The sequence below is a fragment of the Quercus suber genome, unplaced genomic scaffold (genome assembly GCF_002906115.3).
Source record: "Quercus suber isolate HL8 unplaced genomic scaffold, Cork oak 2.0 scaffold_128, whole genome shotgun sequence".
NCBI classification, from domain to species: domain Eukaryota; kingdom Viridiplantae; phylum Streptophyta; class Magnoliopsida; order Fagales; family Fagaceae; genus Quercus; species Quercus suber.
Window position 1 is genome coordinate 563490 of NW_027069591.1, and position 18554 is coordinate 582043.

General features: G+C 37.8%; 3 protein-coding genes across 3 annotated transcripts; 1 reads left to right on the top strand and 2 right to left on the bottom strand.

Moving 5' to 3' along the window:
- Nucleotides 1-840: 840 nt before the first annotated feature.
- On the bottom strand, nt 841-1573 carry LOC136068660 (uncharacterized). Its single transcript, XM_065776086.1, has 2 exons — nt 1334-1573; nt 841-1264 (listed from the first exon to the last, which is right to left on the bottom strand). Exons 1-2 carry the CDS (start codon nt 1568-1570, stop codon nt 1067-1069), a joined length of 435 nt encoding a protein of 144 aa, XP_065632158.1. The 5' UTR covers nt 1571-1573; the 3' UTR covers nt 841-1066.
- A 2614-nt stretch (nt 1574-4187) lies between these two features.
- On the top strand, nt 4188-10017 carry LOC112021092 (fructose-1,6-bisphosphatase, cytosolic). The gene is made up of 12 exons (XM_065776106.1): nt 4188-4671; nt 5389-5436; nt 5914-5988; nt 6064-6125; nt 6245-6311; nt 6451-6564; nt 7038-7124; nt 7473-7543; nt 7657-7722; nt 8773-8859; nt 8978-9053; nt 9707-10017. Exons 1-12 carry the CDS (start codon nt 4348-4350, stop codon nt 9815-9817), a joined length of 1188 nt encoding a protein of 395 aa, XP_065632178.1. The 5' UTR covers nt 4188-4347; the 3' UTR covers nt 9818-10017.
- Nucleotides 10018-11972: 1955 nt separating this feature from the next.
- LOC112021129 (sm-like protein LSM3B) lies at nt 11973-17502 on the bottom strand. Its single transcript, XM_065776107.1, is given in 4 exon segments — nt 11973-12147; nt 12150-12204; nt 16495-16590; nt 17229-17502. Coding segments are annotated over 4 exon segments (291 nt in total). The 5' UTR covers nt 17346-17502; the 3' UTR covers nt 11973-12124.
- Nucleotides 17503-18554: the final 1052 nt, after the last annotated feature.

Here is an 18554-nt window from a genome sequence, read left to right on the forward strand (position 1 = left end):
AGACGGACAGAGGCTCCCAAGGCCATGGAACGTTGAAAATTTGAAGAAATACCATCGGTAGATTTAATTGAAAGGCATATTCGTCAATAACTATCAATAAACGGATTATTCAGCCAATATTTGTGTTCAAACAGGCTCGCTCAAAGAATCTAACAAAAGCCAAAAAATGGCTAAGTAGTAAGATTCCGCATTGACGGATGTAAACTACTGACGACTACAAACTAAATTATTAAAAAGCCAGAAAATGGCTAAGTAGTAAGATTCCGCACTGACGGATGTAAACTACTGACAATTATAGAACCCTGAAAAGGGTGTAAGTCATAAAAAGCCGGAAAAGAGGCTAAGTAACAAAATTCCGCATAGACGGATGTAAGTTACCGACGAAGATAATATCACTAAAGGTGATTGAAAAGCCAAAAAAAAATGGCTAAGTGGTAAAGTTCCGCCTTGACGGATGTAAACTACTGACGCTCACGGCTCCAAAGAAGGTATGTCTCATAGAGACGAAAAATGTTTCACCACACACATCACATGAACAATTAAGAGCATATAACTTGTAAACACAGGTAAGATGCAAAAAGTAAGTTAAAAATACCCTTGTTTCTTTACAAGCCCATAAACACTCGGGCCTAAATATTGTTCCCCAAAAAAAAAAAAAAAAAGTTTCCAGATAAGATTTACAAAAATAGAGGCCACAATGGGCAATAATCAACAAACATAAAAAAACTTAGTAACAGGTTCAGGCTTCGGTAGTCGAAGGGGCATCAACGGCCGCATCATCATCAGTTGGGGCATTTCCTGGAGCGACATTGACGGGGACCATGGCCAGAGCAGCTTCGTCAATGGCCATCTCTTTGTCCACTTCTTCCAGGTCCAGGCCTCCAATGTCCACGCCAGATGGGTGCTTAACCAGGTACCTTCAAAGAAGCTCAAAGCCTTTAAAATACCAGCTGAAGAGCACTGTATTATACTCGTCAGTGGTTTGAAAGGCCTCAACGGACCTAGCCGCGATGGTTTTCAACAATTCCTTGGAGCTCTGGAGCTGCTCGTCCTTCTCCAGGTTCAACTAGCGCTCAACTCTGAGGTCGTCACCCAAAACCTTGACCTTCTCCTTCAAAGTGGTGGCCTCGTCCATAGATTCAATCAGGTTCTTCTTCAACTTTGAGTTCTCACTCTCCAGAGCTAGCACTTTTGACGAAAGGGACGCCATCTTAGCCTCTTGAGTGAGATACTCAGAGGCGATGTGTAAGCTTTCTCCCAGAACCTGAAAAGAGGTCTCAGTTTTCTATATAAAAAAAAAAAATGATGAATGAAAGGAATGAAAGCACTCCACCTGGACGAGCTTATGAACGTGGCCACCAGCCACTGTGTTGAAGGGGACCCCAGAAAGAGCCTTCAAATCATCCGCCGTCATTACGCTATGGGCCCTCTCAACGGCCAGCCTTTCATCCCCCCAGATCGTGGAGCGAGAAGCATCCCCTTTCTCCTTCTCTTTCTCCGTCAGACGTGGCCTCTTATTGACGGGCGTAGGAAGCTCCTCCACCGAAGTAGATGGCGAAGTAGTCCTCATCGTCTCAGTACCGGAGACAAGAGGGGTAACGGAGACAGGAGGGGTAGCAGAAGAATTCCTCCCCACTACATGGACGGTCTTTTTCCCTATATTCGACAAGGGCTCGTCCTTCTTCGCTCTCGTCTTCGCGTACATCTCCTTGTTAAACTTAGACGTCATTTCTGCCGAAAGAAGAAAGTTAGTCCCGAAGGAAACACAAGAAATGAAGGAAGAAGAAGGGCCAACACTGACGACTCTGGTACTTACTCTTTTTTTCTTCTATTTCAATATTTTTTAAGACGAAAGCAGATGGCTCAGGCCCGAGGCAATGGAACGCAAGAGTTCTGGGGTCCACGAGATCGTCCCAACTCTCGATGGACTGCGAGTACTCAATGGCCTTCTGCACTCGTTCCCTGTACCTGCTTTTAAGTTTTGGTCGTCTCTTCACTAAAAAAAAAAAAAAAATGTGTGGGTTTAGCAACCATAACAGTAAACTCAACGGAACTCAAGAAATGAAGAAGAAATATTGACACACCTAAAGTCGGGGTTTCCCACCGCCGACGTAACCTCGGGAGATCACCCCACAACTCGCCCGAGGGTGTCTCAAAATCGTCCCCAGACACAAAGAAGAACCTGGACTTCCAGTACCTGAAAGAGGATAGCAAACCCTTGACAATCCTAGTCCTTCTTTCCCAGGGCACCAATTCATAATACCCACGTTCCTTGGACGCCTTCAGACGGTAAAGATAGACAAGCTCGTCCACCTTGAGCATGTCCCCGTCATTGGCTGCCAGCCAAATCTCCATACAACTCACCAAGATCCTCTACGAGTTGGGCATTAGCTGCCTAGGAGCAATACCAAAACGGTCTAAAAGCTCCATGAAGAAGGGGTGGACCGGGAACCTCAGTCCACAGACAAAGGCAGATTCATAGAAGCATACCTCGCCAGGAAAGAAGTGACAGGCCCGATCCCTCTCACCAGGTAGACGAACCCTAACCCTATCTAGGAATTGAAATCTATCCCTAAATCTACCTAGGGTTTCCGCGTCCAACCCGCACTCCTCTTCCAGAGCATAGAAAGCCCTAACCTCTCGAGGGGCAGAATGGGCTGTATCTTCCTCTGCTGGGTTACCGCTAGACGATAACCCAGTCTCGAGTTCGCTAGACCTGACCTCTGACATCGTCCTTTCCTTCACTAATTTTTCAAACCACTCGACGGATTGACGCAGAAGAGGCAGTAAATCAGCCAACACAGTGGCCAAACTATTGCCCTCGTAAACGAAGTTTTTAAGGTAAGGAAAAGTTCCTAAGGCCCCCCCTAATCGAGCAAAAAGGAACGAAATCGAAGGGCAATCTGACCTAACCTCAGAGCTACTTAACATGGAAAGCTAGAAAACGCAGAAAATAAAAGGCCTAAGGTACCCCAAAGCCAAAAAGAAGACAAACAAAGAAGAAACATCAAGGAAAGAAGAAATAAAAGATCAGAGAACTACAGCGGCAGAAATAAGCAAGGTAAATAGAAAGATAAAAAGAAGAGACATACCTCGGAGAAGAAAATCGTGGTGCTGCACAGAAAAAAACCGCTGGGAAGAAAGGCAGAGAGGAGGAGAACCAGAGCAATAATGGAGGAGCTTTTTTCGAAAAGGTAAAAAGAAAATGATGAGAAGAGGGAAAGTTTAAAACCAAAGGTTGGGAAGCTGAAAAACCAGCGGGAAAATCAAGGAGACTCATCATGTGAAGCATTAACTCCCCCAATCAAAAGGTGCCACGTGGGCCACAACCCAAAAAGAACCGCCGCAGCACATTAAATACGGCTCAAAAACCCAACCGCCTGCTGCCCGGGAACCTTTCACCTTTCCTGGTCAACACACATGGAATCTAGGGGCAACTGATGGGACTGACGAAGTAGATCTTGGAAGAGGTGAGCTGGACCGACGAGGAAAGTCTTCAATGATGAGAAGACAATTTACTGACAGCGACAACATTTCATTCAATACTCTCAGTAAATGACAGGGACAGTTACAAGACCAGACGGACAGAACGTTGGGACAGAATTGAAGCCACATAATAAGGCCAGAAAAACGTTACCTAGAAGGAATTTAAACCACCATAATTATCCAACGGCTAGAGCCTAACAACAACATATATAAATCCCTCACACTCTCACAAAGAAGAGGTATGAACATATTGAGATTGATGCTATTTGATTGCTTATTCTTGTGTAATTCTTGATACTAACTTTAGCATCGGAGACGTTGTGGTAGGCACCACACCGGTGACCGTCCTTGAGAAAACACCCTTGCAGGAGGCCCAAGTTCGTCCCTGACTGTATTTATTAACTGGCGAATTCACACTTCATCAAATTTTATCATCAAATTCTACCAAAGATCCTTGAAAGATCTGGAAGATTTTGAGCCACTAAAATTGTAAAATTTTAGAATTATGGATCCAAATTAAAATTTTGACCTCAAGGAAAATTATATGTGAATTTGGATGTGTTTGGATAAGAAAATCCTAAAAATTCAGAGCGACCTCGTACGAAAAAGAACGCATCTGGTGTGATAAAAATTTCGTCGAAGTGCACGAAGTTGTCCTGTTCTAAGCGAGGGACAGGTCAAAACACAAGGGGCGTATCCAGATCTACATTTTACATGATGGAAAAGGAAGGACAAGAAGAGAGGATCAGGAAACGAAAACGACGAAAGACGTTATCCGCGCACAGCAGTGACGACCACTCGCTCACTCCCTTCACTCCAGGCCCGCCACGTGTCCTCCGAAACTTCCGTTGACAGCAGAGTATGAGATCATCTCATCTCATCTCATCTGCCCCCATTCACTCAGATTCCTTTCTTTGCCCACACTTAAAAAATATATATATATATTCTCTGAGTTTGACCTCGAACCGAGCACCAAGGCGTTTAGGGAGAGGGAGAGAGAGAGAGAAAGGAAAAGGTTGGGGGAAAATGGATCACGCGGCGGAGGCAAACAGGACGGACTTGATGACAATAACAAGGTTCGTGCTGAATGAGCAGTCGAAGTACCCAGAGTCACGCGGCGATTTCACCATCTTGCTTAGTAACATTGTTCTCGGCTGCAAGTTCGTCTGCACTGCTGTCAACAAGGTCTCTCTCTTTTCCTATTCATCTTTCTCTTTTTTTTAATTCTCTTGTTAAATGACATTTTTTTTTTCTCTCAGGATGTCGACCACTTGACTATGTATTTTCTCATGATTGTGTCTAAGATGATTATAAGTTTTGGAATAAACCCAGGGTAGAACTCACCTTGAACACCTATCAATTATGTTAATCTAGCCTCTGGGTAGTCCCCCCCAAGATTTGATCACAAAGAGCTACTTCGATTCCTCGACAGATGGGCCCGTCGGCTCTGATACCAAACGATATAACCTCATACGTAGAACTCACCCTTGAAAAGGATAGTGTGTCCGAGGTTATAAACACGTGGTTAAACTTACCTTTCATTGGAACACTAGAATCATATCATTTTGAATCTAGAAAATCGTGGATTTCACGAGCCTCATGTTTTTTTTTTTTTTTATTTTATTTTATTTTGTGTAACAGGTTGCAAACCTGACTCACTCCCTCCTCATAGAAGAGGGATGTTGCATATAATACCACCTCCACTATACCAACCCTTGGTGTTACTAGATACTGATTTCCTTTTATATTTGTTCATTTTTACGTTTATTTTTTTAAAATTCTCAACCTATTCATCTTCTATCTTGGACCAAAGTTTGCAACAATAAGAAAGAGAGAAGGGGGTATTGAAGTTTACATTGGTTCTACTTGTGATTATTGACAGTAAACGTTGTTTTTGTGCAGGCAGGTCTTGCCAAACTCATTGGACTTGCTGGAGAGACCAATGTTCAGGCAAGTAATATATACTCTCTGTTTTGGGCAATTTTCTAGAAAGTGAGTCATTTTCCAAAAAGTATTTTCTATAAAAGTATTTAATTTTTCTATGCTTAGTAGAAACTTTAAATGAGTTGAAAAACAATTTCCTAACTTCTCTTATTTAGCTTGTAGTGAGATAGAGTTGTTTTCCAAAAAAGAATTTAGTGCAAAATAATTTCTAAAAATAAGCCATCCTTTTTTAATTTGACTAAAGATATTTTTCCTTTTGATTCATTTTTTCTGATGCTACCAAACACTGGAACACATGGAAAACTATCTTTAAACAATGACTTTCATCGAAACAAACAGATATATTTATTTGAAAACCATCTTGTCATTCTTCTATGAACATTTTCATTTTCAATTTTCGATTTTCATATGCCTGGTTTTGTTAGTGTTATATGTTCCTTATTATCATATTTATATGAGATTTTTGTTCCTTAATAACTCTAGGGCGAAGAGCAAAAGAAACTAGATGTGCTTTCAAATGACGTTTTTGTCAAGGCTCTGATAAGTAGTGGCCGAACAGTAAGTCACTGGAAGATCGTTGATGCTTTTTAACTGAGCTGATAATGATTTCTGAGAGTTTGGTTCTTCTTCCAGTGCATCCTTGTATCAGAAGAGGATGAACAGGCAACATTTGTGGAGCCATCTAAGCGCGGAAGGTGTTTTCTGTTGCTCTCTGTTATACACCTGTTCAGGAGTTTATATTTCTTTAAATTGTTTGGGATTCAGATATAAGAATTTATGTAAATTTATCTTAAAATACTTTTTAATAATACAGGTATGCTGTGGTTTTTGATCCACTGGATGGATCCTCCAACATTGATTGCGGAGTTTCAATTGGAACTGTATGACCCCTCATTTCGAGATATGTTTAATGGTTATTATAATGAATTCATCTACTGATTTTTACTTGAAGTGATTATTGATCCACAATCAATAACTTGAAATTGCAGTAACTTATTGAATGCCTTCTCTTTCATCTAGATCTTTGGGATTTATATGGTGAAAGATAGTATTGAACCAACCCTAGATGAGGTTTTGCAACCTGGGAAGAATATGTTGGCAGCAGGCTATTGCATGTATGGGAGCTCTTGCACGGTACAAATCTGTTGAACCTTTACTTTTCTAACTTTTACCCTCAAATTTTACTTTTGGTGACGCAATGGAAGACCGTTTGGCATGGACACCAAAATGAATGCTAGTTTGAATTTGAATTGCCATTGATGTAATTTTACGATGATTGAGGATTATGTGGGATTATGCTTATGGTTTAATTCCTTATTGATTTTCCTGTAAGCCTTTTTTTTTTCCTTTATTTTTTTTTTATGTCTATTCTATTTGCCTCTCCCAGTTTTCTTTTGAACTTGTACTGCATCACCATTCCAATTGGAACAATTGGCTCTTTCATTACCGGATTGATGTGATGAGTGTGTCTTAGAATGAACTAAAAACCTTTAATTGAATCTTTTTTAATGATGGATGTATCAAATAATGTAACTTTCTCTATTTGCATCTAGACTTTAACTTTGTTATGTCATTCTATTAACTTGGGAGCATAATTTATTTCTCAGTTTGTGTTAAGCACTGGAGCTGGTGTTAATGGCTTCACCCTTGATCCATCTCTTGGGGAGTTCATTCTAACTCACCCAGACATCAAGGTATATATATGTTATTGGAATTATCAGATATATCACATAAAGCATTCTGTTCTGTATAAATGCTACCTTGGAATCTGTATGTTCCCATATCAAGAGTAAATTTGCTTTATTAGTTTCTACTAATTGTCTCTTTATTATTTACAATATGCTGATCCTAAATGTCTGTACTTAGTATTCTGACAGAATTGGCTTCAGGATGATCATGCATGTGTTCTTTCTTAAATGGAAGAGGGCTCAATATTTTAATTCACATATATGTTACAAGGGACACATATTGGCTCTGTATATGGCATCTCTGGTTTATTTTGGAGTGTCTAGAACTTGTATGTCATATGCCTTTCTCCACAGATTCCAAAGAAAGGAAAGATTTATTCAGTAAATGAAGGAAATGCTAAGAACTGGGATGGTCCTACAGCTAAGTATGTTGAATTCAATAATATGTCTTGTTTCTTTACTTGGTTCTTTAGTGATTTTGTGACTTCTCCTCTTTTTCTCTTATTTTCTTTGGGTTTTGTTTTTTTGGGGGACTTAGGTATGTGGAAAGGTGCAAGTTTCCAAAAGATGGTTCTTCACCAAAGTCTCTAAGATACATTGGAAGGTATCATGGTTATAAGCCTAGCAACTAAATATTTCCAGGTGTTGAATGTTTTCTGATATTAGGTTTTTGGCTTGCAGCAATTAATTTAATGGTAGGTATTGCCATCTAGCAGTTTCTAATCATTAATTGATAATGGAGTATATTCTATAGGCAGTGGTTATATAGGATAATTAGTAATATTTTTGCTTACAGACATTGAACTATTGTTTCTGCTGACCAAAAAAAGAAAAGACATAAAATAAAATTAAGAGGTGGCTTCGTTATAGTTTTCTTGCCATGCTTAGCTATTGCAGATACATCTACTTCTTAGAGTTCATCATTAACTTTTAAAGTTGGCAACATCCATTTAAGATAATTTTCCCCATTTTTTTGCTCTTCTCACAGTTATATTTTATTTGATCACATTCTCGTCATAAATATCAAAATGTATAGCCCTGTGAAGATAGGGCTATCAATTTTTAGCCATTGAATGTGTGACAAACAACTAATCCACCCTCTTCTGCAGCACAGTCTGAAGTTTCTTTAGTAAATCACCTTGCTATAAAAGGTAGGGTAACTTGGTCTTGAATTGAATACCATCACAGCAGGTTCAGGTTGGGTTCATACAATGCTCACACCAACCCCAATATCTTTTTCTTCCCACCCCCCCCCCCCACCCCCCCTTTGAAATCAAGACAAATTTTCAAAAATTTCAAAGAATAATGCAGGACATACCTTTTTTTTTTGGCAATTGGTTGATTAGAGAACACCACAATAGTTGTTAATGCTCATGCATTTTCTCAAATTAAAAATCCATGAGCAACTTTATACAGGATTTCTTGAAGGCTTTTAGGCTTTATTAATTACCCATTTGTGACCACTCTTATGACTCTGAATTCAGTCTGAAATAATGATCATCTGCATATACTTGTATCTTAACTTGTCTGCAACTGATGCAATATAGATATAGATGGACCAAAAAGGAATTTGTTTGGTTTACATCCTGGTGTCACTTTCATCTCTTTCATAAAGTATTTTGTAGTTTCTGATAATATATTATGATGATGACAGCATGGTAGCTGATGTCCATCGCACATTACTCTATGGGGGTATCTTTTTGTATCCAGCTGACAAGAAGAGCCCAAATGGGAAACTGCGGTATGTGAGATATGGTTAGAGTAGTGGTTTTCATTATAAAGTCATTGGACCTTTGTGTAGATCCTATAGCTTCAACTCATGAATCTGTGGTGAGGATTAATTTGATTTGTGTGAACAGTGTTCTCTATGAAGTCTTTCCAATGTCATTCTTGATGGAACAAGCAGGAGGCCAGGCCTTCACCGGCAAGCAACGGGTATTGACTTGATAAACTTTCTTTAATTTATTGAACCTGACCTGACTCGTCAACAAATTAATACTTACTATAGATTTCCGGCAAGCAACGGGTATTGACTTGTCAACAAATTACTAATTATTACGGATTACCTAACTCTGAAAAATGTTGAAAGAATGTACACTGCCTATGTTTATGCTTGGGCGGTAAGTAAGTCAACTAAGTTTGAAAGACCAGTAATTGTGACTTGTGAGTTTGAAAAGGCAGAAAGTTGGACCAATCATGAATTGCACAGTATATATTTAATTTTTTTTTTTCATTTTCAAACAGAAAACTAGTACATAATTTGATGTCTTTGAATTCAAAATTTGAGCCAAGTCCTTATAAAACTAGTACTTAATTTTCAAACCAAGTTTTTTTTTTTTAAATTATTTTTTACTAGTGCTCAAACCAATCAGTATCTAGTCTAGACAGACTGCATGTATATCCTAATTAGTAAGAAGTTGGGTTGATCCGTTGTACCAAACTGACTAAGTCCTCATATTACACCCCTTAAAATAATCCACCTTACAGAAAATCTTTCTCTTAACTTTCAAGGAACCGTTGGGGCTAAATCCAATGATGTGCGTATACCTCTTTCACTAGAAGCTGATTGAAACTTGTAATCTTTGCAGGCGCTTGACTTGGTTCCAAATGACATACATGAGCGATCTCCAATATTTCTTGGCAGCTACGAGGATGTTGAGGAAGTCAAAGCTCTTTATGCTGCTGAAGATAAGAAATAAATTCATAAGTTTTATTTTATTATTACCACCCACATAGCCTTAGCAATTTATGCAGTTACTCCAAAATATTTGGGGTCTTCAATGCAAAATCAGGGTCTAGGCCAATTTAATCATCCATCCATAAGATAAACTCTTTTTAAGGTTTCTTTGTAATGAGATGATACATTCTATTGATGGATAAATAAGGTCAAGTTTATATACCTAGCACCTCCAGATGCACAAAGTTCGAGGATAACAATGACCATGTGGCATAGTAGCATCTGCCCCCTTCTGTGAGGTTTAAATCTGGGGTTTGAATCCTACCCAATTACATAAATGCTTGTTAGTCCAACTATAGAATGGATCCCTTGGCTCTTTGAGAAGGAAAAAATCGATATGGAGGCTGTTCTAATATTTTTCTAATATTTTCGAGAAGCATTATTTATCTACACTGAAATAAAAAAAAAATTAAAAAAAAAATCCAAACTCTACATCCTAATTTATGTCTCTTTGAGTTCAAAGAGCATGATTATTATTATTATTATTATTATTATTAGAAGAAAAAGGGCATGATTATTTAAAAAGAAATTAAAATAAAATAATATTTTCAAAAGTATCCTTTATTTTATGTTAAAGAGTAGACAATTTTAATATGGATCCTGAGATATAAAACCCTTATATTATTTTTATGAACTCTTTTAGAGGGGCTGTAAACTACGAAGAGCATCCATTGCTGGTGTATGGGGTCTGAAAGATGAAAAACTTATGATATTCTCGCTTGCAAAAGTAAGCTCAATGCCCTCCTTTATGCCCTTTCGGGACCAAAAGGACGGTTATTTTTCATTTCAACTGCTAGTATATAGTATATAGTATATACTATCAGGCTTCAAGTGTCTAAGAGCATCGTGCTTCTAAAATACAAAAAGTGACAATATTTACAAAATTTTCCTTCAAAACTACCAACATCAGTAGCTGTAAAAATGTGTATATTTGCACATTTGTTGTAGTAATAGTTCAAATATGCACGGTTATTGTAGTTGTATATAATAATACATTATTATTTTTTTATCTTTCTTCTGTTTGACTATTTCTTTTCCCCAATATTCACAATAACCCTAGCAGTAGAACATAAGAAGAAGGAAGAAGAAAAGGATAACCACCCAACCACCACCGCAACCTACCACCACCCAACCAACACCAACACAAACCATTTGAACAGTTGATATTCGACCACAAAGTTGACCCAAAATCAACACAAGCAATTAGAAAAACTCAACTCAAAATCAAGCCAAACCCACCAGAAAACCCAACTCAATATCAATCAAAACTCACTAGGAAATCCTTCCAAACCCATCGGAAAACTCAACTCAAAATAAATTCAAATCCACCGAAAAACCATCCCAAACCAAAATCAAAACCAAACCCAAATCAGTCCCCAACCGACGCTGATGTTGTCGTTGCCGTTGCCATGGAGGCTCCGATGGAGTGCTAGCCGCTGCCATGAGGGAGAAAGTGAAGAGTTAGACCTCAGATTTGTCTAAAAATGCTGAAAATGGATTAGGATTGACATGGGCTTGTGTCGAAGTGAAGTTTGGAGGTTTGCTTATGGGGTTTTCCGGTGAAGAAAAGGGGGAGGAAGAAGAAAAAATTGACCGGCGAAGAAAGAGGGAAGAAAGAAAAAAGAAAGAAAGAAATGTGACCGTGTAGTAAAGTGTGTTTTGACATGGGTTGTTATAAATAATAAAAATATATATTAAATGATTATTTAAATAAAAAATGGTGTAGAATAGATAACTGATGTGGGTGTAAAAATGATCGTGTAAAATAGAAAAAGTAAATTCTTTTTATAAAATAGACAGATAATTTTAGAAGCACGGATGCAATTACTCTAACAAGTTTTTTTTAGGCTAAAATAGAATTTTATCTCATATTATAAAATTAAAAAAAAAAAAAAAAAAAGTGTCTAACAAGCTTTTTGATATTGGCTTTTGTTCTCCATGAGGAAGGTGTTGAAATATCTCTTTCAACCATCCCAAAGTATTATCATGGTCCTGGTGTTGTGCACGATGATTCAACCTTGCAAATCCAGGATTTTGAAAGATTGGCAAAAAAAATGTGCTTTACTCTTATGCAAAAATGAAAAGGGGACCAACAACAAAGATTGCAATACAGGAAGTAATCAAGTGTTTTCTAAATCAGTAAGATAAACCCTGAATAATATATAATTCAAACATATTCAACACTGCAATGCAAAATAAGCTTGATAAGGTTAAGAATACAGTAACATAAAATATGTCATAGTAGGTATCCTACTCTTCTACTCGAAAATCAAGCTGTCCTTAGTGGCGGGAAACCAATATCACACCATCTCCTCTAACAAAAAGGAATGGCATTGTGCGCCTTGTAGTCTGTAATGAAAGGAATAGTTAAAAATGTAATCAGTTAAAAAACAAACATACAAGTTAATAAAATGACATGAACTTTAATGAAACAAAAAAAAATAACAATCACGTAAAATGTCCAAGATTAAGTAATGGACATGAGTTTTTTTTTTTTTTTTTGTTTTTGTTTTTGTGGGGGGGGGGGGGGGGGTTGGGGGTTTGGAGTCAATTCCAACACACATGATTCACCCAACAACATTTCCAGAATATTGTTATGTTTATTGTTTTCATTAAATACTTACTATTTTGCAAACTTTCATCAGTTGTAGGACAAACAGATTATATTATTTACAACCAAACTTAGTGAGTCTACATAAGCTGAGGAATAAGTTTAATATGCTAAATAGGTCCTATAACGGAAAAGGTAACATACAGATTTAATCATTCTGACATTTGGTGGTGGTTTTGATTAAAAGGAATAGTTTTTCCTCATATTTACAGAAAAACTATTCCTCCTCAAAAAAGCAGAGAAATTACACTTTACTACTCTAAATTATACCATAGATTACACTTTACACCTTAAACTTTCGAATACACGTTTTGCACCATAAACTATGACCTTTGTTAGACTTTGCACCCTGACGTTTAAGTTTGATGTTATGTTAGACGCAAAGCTCAATCACGTGACTCGCACATGACTCTTGCTTAAGTAGCACCAAGTCAAAAGACCGAAATGCCCCTCTTCCAAGTCAAAACTCAAAATTTCCTGTGAATTTGTGTTTGTGATTTGATTTTGGCATTGGATCTCATGCTCGAAAATTGGTAGCTATGCGATGGTGTGTGGGTTTTTGATTGTGGATCTCATGGGCTGTGCGACGAGGTGTGTGGCCAAAAATGGTGGAAGAGTTTGGAGAGAGGGGGGTTTGCTGCTGGGATTGGAAGAGGGGCATTTGAGTCTTTTGACTTGGTGCCACTTAAGCATGAGTCACGTGGGAGTTAGGTGATTGAGCTTTCCGTCCAACATAACAACAAACTTAACGTTAGGTTGCAAAGTGTAACAATGGTCATAGTTTAGCATGCAAAATGTGCATTTGAAAAGTTTAGGCTACAAAGTGTAATTTAAGACATAGTTTAAGGTGGTAAAGTGTAATTTCCCCCAAAAATAGTGGCTTGGTTGTAGTTTTGATTACAAGGAATAGCTTTTCCTCATACCTAAGGAACAAGTATTCCTCCTCAAAAGGAAGGGAATAGCTATATCGTGAGCTAGGTAATAAATTGATTTCTTTTTCCTTTTTGGTTTTAAAGGCGGTGGGAGAAGCATAATTCCATGACCTCTGAGTGTGTAATGTGTGATGGACGAATGATGGTACAGAACCAATCCTAACAGCTCCAAAGCATTAGTTGGTGGTGTCCAAATTCTTTTCTTGTTCTTCCTTACTCTCTCTTTCTCACTGATTGTGTCCCACCCCAATGGCTAGAGCCAATGTCCATTGTCAATGCCACCCACCAGTAGTGTTCTAATATTCTTTTCTTGCTCTTCCTCACTCTCTTTCTTGCTGATCATGTCCCACCCAAATGGCAAGAGCCAATCTCCATTGTCAATGCCACCCACAACCTCCCTCTCCCTCTCCCCCATTTTGATCCAATCCCTCCATTGCAACCTGCTCCTCTCTGATTGGGTCCACCACTTATTCCCTCCCCAAATTTTTTGACTACATTCAAATCACCTATCCCCCACCCCCCCCGTTCAATCCTTGTCATCACCTCCCACTTTTCCTCTCCTCTCTCACTCCTTAATTTTCTGTCATTCTATTTTTCTTATTAGTTATTTCTCATATAAACAATTTCATAATAGATGACTTCAAAGAATTAAAAATCNTAGTTTTTCCTCATATTTACAGAAAAACTATTCCTCCTCAAAAAAGCAGAGAAATTACACTTTACCACTCTAAATTATACCATAGATTACACTTTACACCTTAAACTTTTCGAATACACGTTTTGCACCATAAATTATGACATTTGTTAGACTTTGCACCCTGACGTTTAAGTTTGATGTTATGTTGGACGCAAAGCTCAATCACGTGACTCGCACATGACTCTTGCTTAAGTAGCACCAAGTCAAAAGACCGAAATGCCCCTCTTCCAAGTCAAAACTCAAAATTTCCTGTGAATTTGTGTTTGTGATTTGATTTTGGCATTGGATCTCATGCTCGAAAATTGGTAGCTATGCGATGGTGTGTGGGTTTTTGATTGTGGATCTCATGGGCTGTGCGACGAGGTGTGTGGCCAAAAATGGTGGAAGAGTTTGGAGAGAGGGGGGTTTGCTGCTGGGATTGGAAGAGGGGCATTTGAGTCTTTTGACTTGGTGCCACTTAAGCATGAGTCACGTGGGAGTTAGGTGATTGAGCTTTCCGTCCAACATAACAACAAACTTAACGTTAGGTTGCAAAGTGTAACAATGGTCATAGTTTAGCGTGCAAAATGTGCATTTGAAAAGTTTAGGCTACAAAGTGTAATTTAAGACATAGTTTAAGGTGGTAAAGTGTAATTTCCCCCAAAAATAGTGGCTTGGTTGTAGTTTTGATTACAAGGAATAGCTTTTCCTCATACCTAAGGAACAAGTATTCCTCCTCAAAAGGAAGGGAATAGCTATATCGTGAGCTAGGTAATAAATTGATTTCTTTTTCCTTTTTGGTTTTAAAGGTGGTGGGAGAAGCATAATTCCATGACCTCTGAGTGTGTAATGTGTGATGGACGAATGATGGTACAGAACCAATCCTAACAGCTCCAAAGCATTAGTTGGTGGTGTCCAAATTCTTTTCTTGTTCTTCCTTACTCTCTCTTTCTCACTGATTGTGTCCCACCCCAATGGCTAGAGCCAATGTCCATTGTCAATGCCACCCACCAGTAGTGTTCTAATATTCTTTTCTTGCTCTTCCTCACTCTCTTTCTTGCTGATCATGTCCCACCCAAATGGCAAGAGCCAATCTCCATTGTCAATGCCACCCACAACCTCCCTCTCCCTCTCCCCCATTTTGATCCAATCCCTCCATTGCAACCTGCTCCTCTCTGATTGGGTCCACCACTTATTCCCTCCCCAAATTTTTTGACTACATTCAAATCACCTATCCCCCACCCCCCCCGTTCAATCCTTGTCATCACCTCCCACTTTTCCTCTCCTCTCTCACTCCTTAATTTTCTGTCATTCTATTTTTCTTATTAGTTATTTCTCATATAAACAATTTCATAATAGATGACTTCAAAGAATTAAAAATCTTTCATTCTCTTACCTATATCACAAATAGTAAAAAGAAAATCCTTCATTAGCTACAGCAGGCAATTCAGTGTACTAGATGATTGGCTAAAGGGACCAGTGTGCTATAATTCAACTAGCACTCTCTTCCCATAATAATGGGATGGAGGATGAGGTTATGGGTTCACAATCCATTGGGTGCGTGTTTAACTTACTAATTAATTAAAGTAAAATGATTGGATAATTTTTAATTTGGTTATATCTCACTGTTACAACTTAAAAAGAAGAAGATTAGGATTAAATCATTATTGCAACTAATATCCCCACTGATTTTTATTCCTACTTCTATTCAAGTTCCCTTTAGTATATCAATAAGCATTCTTTAATTCTTTCAACCACGAGCCTCTTGGCTCAGTGGCATTTTATTTTTGGGACCCTTGGGAGTGAGCTTAGGTTCAAAGCCTGCCCAGGGAACATCCCTCACTTTACTGTGGCAAAAATAAATTGCATTCTTTTATCACCGCACAATAACACTATTCCATATCGATCAGCTTACAAAAGTTTAAAAGTTACTAAACTGTTCCAGATGGCTATTGTTATATATTAGAATTTAAACAATAAAATTTCATAAAAAGATCTGACAGAGACAGACTCTTTTTGATAAGTATAAAAAGAACTGATAAACATGCCCCTATTAAAGGGTAATCCCCAAAATAGGAGTAAATTACATCCCTCAGCTCCTATTAAGGTGTAAATTCCATCTGTGCTAAAATCTATAGAACACTTTGCTGTGGAGGTTCCTACAATCAAGTTCTAATTATATGAGATTTCTACATGACTTGCCATTTCAGAGTATAAATTGATAAAGAATCTTATTGACTTCAGTTCTTCCTTGAATAAATTTTGTTAGGTTTAGATTAAAAACTTTTCAGAAATGAAAAATATGAAACTGCAACTTTCAAGATCAAGGTGCTTACAATGTAACAATAGAGATAAGATTACATTTCAAAAATACAAAAAAGAAGAACACAAAAAGAAACAATATGAGATAAAGAACATACCCGAACTATCTCTTCATAAGTTTCATCATCAATTTCTACAGTGGTAACAATTTCTTCAACATCACCAAGAATCATATTCAAGTGCTGATCATAAGCCTGCAATGCAAAGACAGAATTTTTAACCACAAAACCAACCAAAATCAGATGGCTAAAAGTAATGACAATACACAAGGTGCTATCTGTCCTTTTGAAGGCTTAGGATGAGGTATAGACCCAGACATCATCTTGAGTTTGATCCCCACTAGGAGTTCCCTTGGCTCCATGATACAGGGTTCTGGTGGGTGGGGTCGTGTATCCGTGGTTTACTACTCCCCATGGACGGGTCCGAAGTGCCTTACCTTGGTGAGGTTCCACATAAAAAAAATAATAATAATCTTTCTAAAGAAGAGCCCTTTGGAGTCGCCAGAACCAGTTTCCGGGTAAGGTAGGGGGCATTCAACCACAACGGGAAAAGGGGTTTATGCTTATGCCCAGGAGCTCAACATTGCCCTCACAAAGTGGATACACAAAAGGCTCAAATTGGTTCTTTATTTTACAATAAATTCATGAAGAAGAGCCTGGTAGTGCTACACAAATACTGTTGTTGTGGAAATTTAAATAACCCCCAAGTCAGTAAAGCAAGCGAAAAAAACCCTAGGAGGCGTTTAGTACAAACACAGCACAAGCATAAGACCAAGACCAAGACCAAGACCAAAGAAGAAGAAAAGCAGTGAGAGAAAGAGAGAGAGAAGTACATGGAGTTTGCCGCGGAGTTCACGGTCGGAACGGAGCTTGACGTAGATGCGCTCATCCAGGCTGAGTCTGATGAGATCCAAAGGCTCCTTCACTGCGCTTTCTTCCTCGCTCGCCATTCTATTTTTCTCTTTCTTTCTTTCTCAACCCCAGCTCTCACTGTCTTGATCGTAGCTCCGTTTTCTCTTGCTTTTTATTACTACTAGAGTTGGGAAAGATTTTTTTTGGCTGAAAGCGTTTGGAAAGAATAATGGGTGTGAGTTAAGTGAGTTAATTGAGCTTTTAAAAGAGACTCACAAGGTTTTATTTGACGTTAACTTAAAAAGTCAAGTTTATTTTTACTACTAGTTATTTGTATTATTTATGATTTTATTGTACAATATCAACTACTTTTTAGCTTTATTTATAATATTTTCAGTAAAAAAAATTTAGTTTCAGCTAAATAAAAACTTATTTGGTAGAAGAGTTTAAATAATATTGTTTATAGTTTTTTGAAATACATGTGATTGAAAATGTGTTTAGAAATGTGTGTAATGTTGTTTAAAAATTGAAAATGAGTTGTTTAACAATTTTACCAAACGCACCATAAATTGTTCCCAAACGAACTCTTAGAGTCAGTTTGGGATTTACTTATTTTGCTGAAACTAACAACTTTTTACTAAAAGTATAATAGATAAAGGTAAAAGTTAGTTGAAATAGTACAATGTGACTCATGAATAGTATCAAAAAGTGCATTAGGACTTATGAATAGTAATAAAAATAAGCTGAATAGTAAAATAAGTTGACAAAAATAATTTTTGCCAAACGGACACTTAATTTGATTTAATTGTAGCATGTAGCTATAACTCTCATAAAAAAAAATTCATATGGCTAAATATTTTGAAAATAATTCATCTAATTATATATTTTGAAAATCTAACTATCCAATTGTATGTTTTTTATTTCCTTAATACTCCTGTCAAATTTCGTGCTAATCGGATACTATTTACTATTCGATCTTGATGATACACAAAATCGTCAATGAATTGATCGTCCAGACGTGCAATGACAAGGGCACCTAAAAGAATGAAAAGTTGAGAACCTATAGAGAGCACCAATGGGGTGCCGGCTAAAGACCTTCCGAAGATTAAATCAGTAATAGAATAACTATCAATAACTCTAAGAGTACGAGAGCTAAAGATTACGTACTTTGGAGGAGAAAGGGATTGGCTTATATAGTAATGAAGAGCTGACCAAGATCCCATGAGTGTAGGCTCTTTCCTTACAAGGGAGTTATGGAGTTAATGCTCTGAGATATTCATGCTTAACTTCTCATATTTGGAGGATAC

Coding starts and splice junctions, on each gene's coding strand:
- LOC136068660 (XM_065776086.1), bottom strand. CDS start 1,570: ATGAGGACTACTTCGCCATCTACTTCGGTGGAGGAGCTTCCTACGCCC. Junction 1,265..1,333: donor ACGTTCATAAGCTCGTCCAG/GTGGAGTGCTTT, acceptor ACCTCTTTTCAG/GTTCTGGGAGAAAGCTTACA.
- LOC112021092 (XM_065776106.1), top strand. CDS start 4,348: ATGAGATCATCTCATCTCATCTCATCTGCCCCCATTCACTCAGATTCC. Junction 5,437..5,913: donor CTGGAGAGACCAATGTTCAG/GCAAGTAATATA, acceptor TAATAACTCTAG/GGCGAAGAGCAAAAGAAACT. Junction 6,312..6,450: donor GCGGAGTTTCAATTGGAACT/GTATGACCCCTC, acceptor TCTTTCATCTAG/ATCTTTGGGATTTATATGGT.